The sequence below is a fragment of the Rhinopithecus bieti genome, unplaced genomic scaffold (assembly GCF_001698545.2).
Source record: "Rhinopithecus bieti isolate Rb0 unplaced genomic scaffold, ASM169854v2 scaffold_23868, whole genome shotgun sequence".
Lineage (NCBI taxonomy): Eukaryota > Metazoa > Chordata > Mammalia > Primates > Cercopithecidae > Rhinopithecus > Rhinopithecus bieti.
This window is the reverse complement of record NW_016811202.1, coordinates 207,838-209,373: the sequence shown is the minus strand read 5'-3', so window position 1 is coordinate 209,373 and position 1,536 is coordinate 207,838. Positions and strand designations below refer to the sequence as shown.

The 1,536-nt window shown below is 40.6% G+C and overlaps 2 protein-coding genes across 4 annotated transcripts in view; one reads left to right on the top strand and one right to left on the bottom strand.

The window, feature by feature from the left end:
• Positions 1–1,536, bottom strand: part of ACER3 (alkaline ceramidase 3) — a 159,647-nt gene that overhangs the window by 122,364 nt on the left and 35,747 nt on the right. The gene's annotated exons all lie outside the window — the stretch shown is intronic.
• On the top strand, positions 909–1,536 carry LOC108543203 (60S ribosomal protein L17). The gene has a single exon (XM_017893550.1). The coding sequence runs from the start codon at positions 942–944 to the stop codon at positions 1,494–1,496; it is 555 nt and encodes a 184-aa protein (XP_017749039.1). The 5' UTR covers positions 909–941; the 3' UTR covers positions 1,497–1,536.

Genomic DNA, 1,536 nt, shown 5'->3' with positions numbered 1-1,536 from the left:
CATCCCATTACTGGGGATATACCCAAAGGATTATAAATCATGCTGCTATAAAGACACATGTGCACGTATGTTTATTGCAGCACTATTCACAATAACAAAGACTTGGAATCAACCCAAATGTCCATCAGTGACAGACTGGATTAAGAAAATGTGGCACATATACACCATGGAATACTATGCAGCCATAAAAAAGGATGAGTTCGTGTCCTTTGTAGGGACATGGATGCAGCTGGAAACCATCATCATTCTCAGCAAACTATCACAAGAACAGAAAACCAAACACCGCATGTTCTCACTCATAGGTGGGAATTGAACAATGAGATCACTTGGACACAGGAAGGGGAACATCACACACCGGGGCCTATTGTGGGGAGGGGGTGGGGGAGGGATAGCAGTAGGAGATATACCTAATGTAAATGACGAGTTAATGGGTACAGCACACCAACATGGCACATGTATACATATGTAACAAACCTGCATGTTGTGCACATGTACTCTAGAACTTAAAGTATAATAAAAAAATAAAAATAAAAAAAAGTAGTTTGAATTTAATTGTATTATCTGATGTTATAAATTCTTAAGAAAGCCATTAACCAAAATTTATATGGTATTTGAGAGTGTATGAAATCACTACATTGTCTCATTTGATCCTCAAAACAAATCTATGAAGTATTTTCTCTCTCTCTCTCTCTCTCTCTCTCTGTTTTTTGAGATAGGATCTTGCTATGTTGCCCAGGCTGGTCTCAAACTGCTGGGCTCAAGCGTTCCTTTGCCTCAGCCTTCCTGGTAGCTGGGATTACAAGCACAAGCTACTATATCCACCCTATGAGGTATTTTCAATCCAATTTGACAGCTAAGGAAGGTGAAAATCAAAATTAAGTAATTTGTATAAATATATACCAGATCCTCTTTCCCTAAGTGGCCTGAGGTAATCTGTGAAAATGGTTCGCTATTCACTTGACCCGGAGAACCCCACGAAATCATGCAAATCAAGAGGTTCCAATCTTCGTGTTCACTTTAAGAACACTCGTGAAACTGCCCAGGCCATCAAGGGTATGCATATTCGAAAAGCCACGAAGTATCTGAAAGATGTCACTTTACAGAAACAGTGCGTACCATTCCGACGTTACAATGGTGGAGTTGGCAGGTGTGCCCAGGCCAAGCAGTGGGGCTGGACACAAGGTCGATGGCCCAAAAAGAGTGCTGAATTTTTGCTGCACATGCTTAAAAACGCAGAGAGTAATGCTAAACTTAAGGGTTTAGATGTAGATTCTCTGGTCATCGAGCATATCCAAGTGAACAAAGCACCTAAAATGCGCCGACGGACCTACAGAGCTCATGGTCGGATTAACCCATACATGAGCTCTCCCTGCCACATTGAGATGATCCTTACTGAAAAGGAACAGATTGTTCCTAAACCAGAAGAGGAGGTTGCCCAGAAGAAAAAGATATCCCAGAAGAAACTGAAGAAACAAAAACTTATGGCACGGGAGTAAATTCAGCATTAAAATAAATGTAATTTAAAGGAAAAAAAAA

Bases quoted from the DNA above. Each gene is read 5' to 3' on its own strand.
- LOC108543203 (XM_017893550.1), top strand. From the start codon at position 942: ATGGTTCGCTATTCACTTGACCCGGAGAACCCCACGAAATCATGCAAA.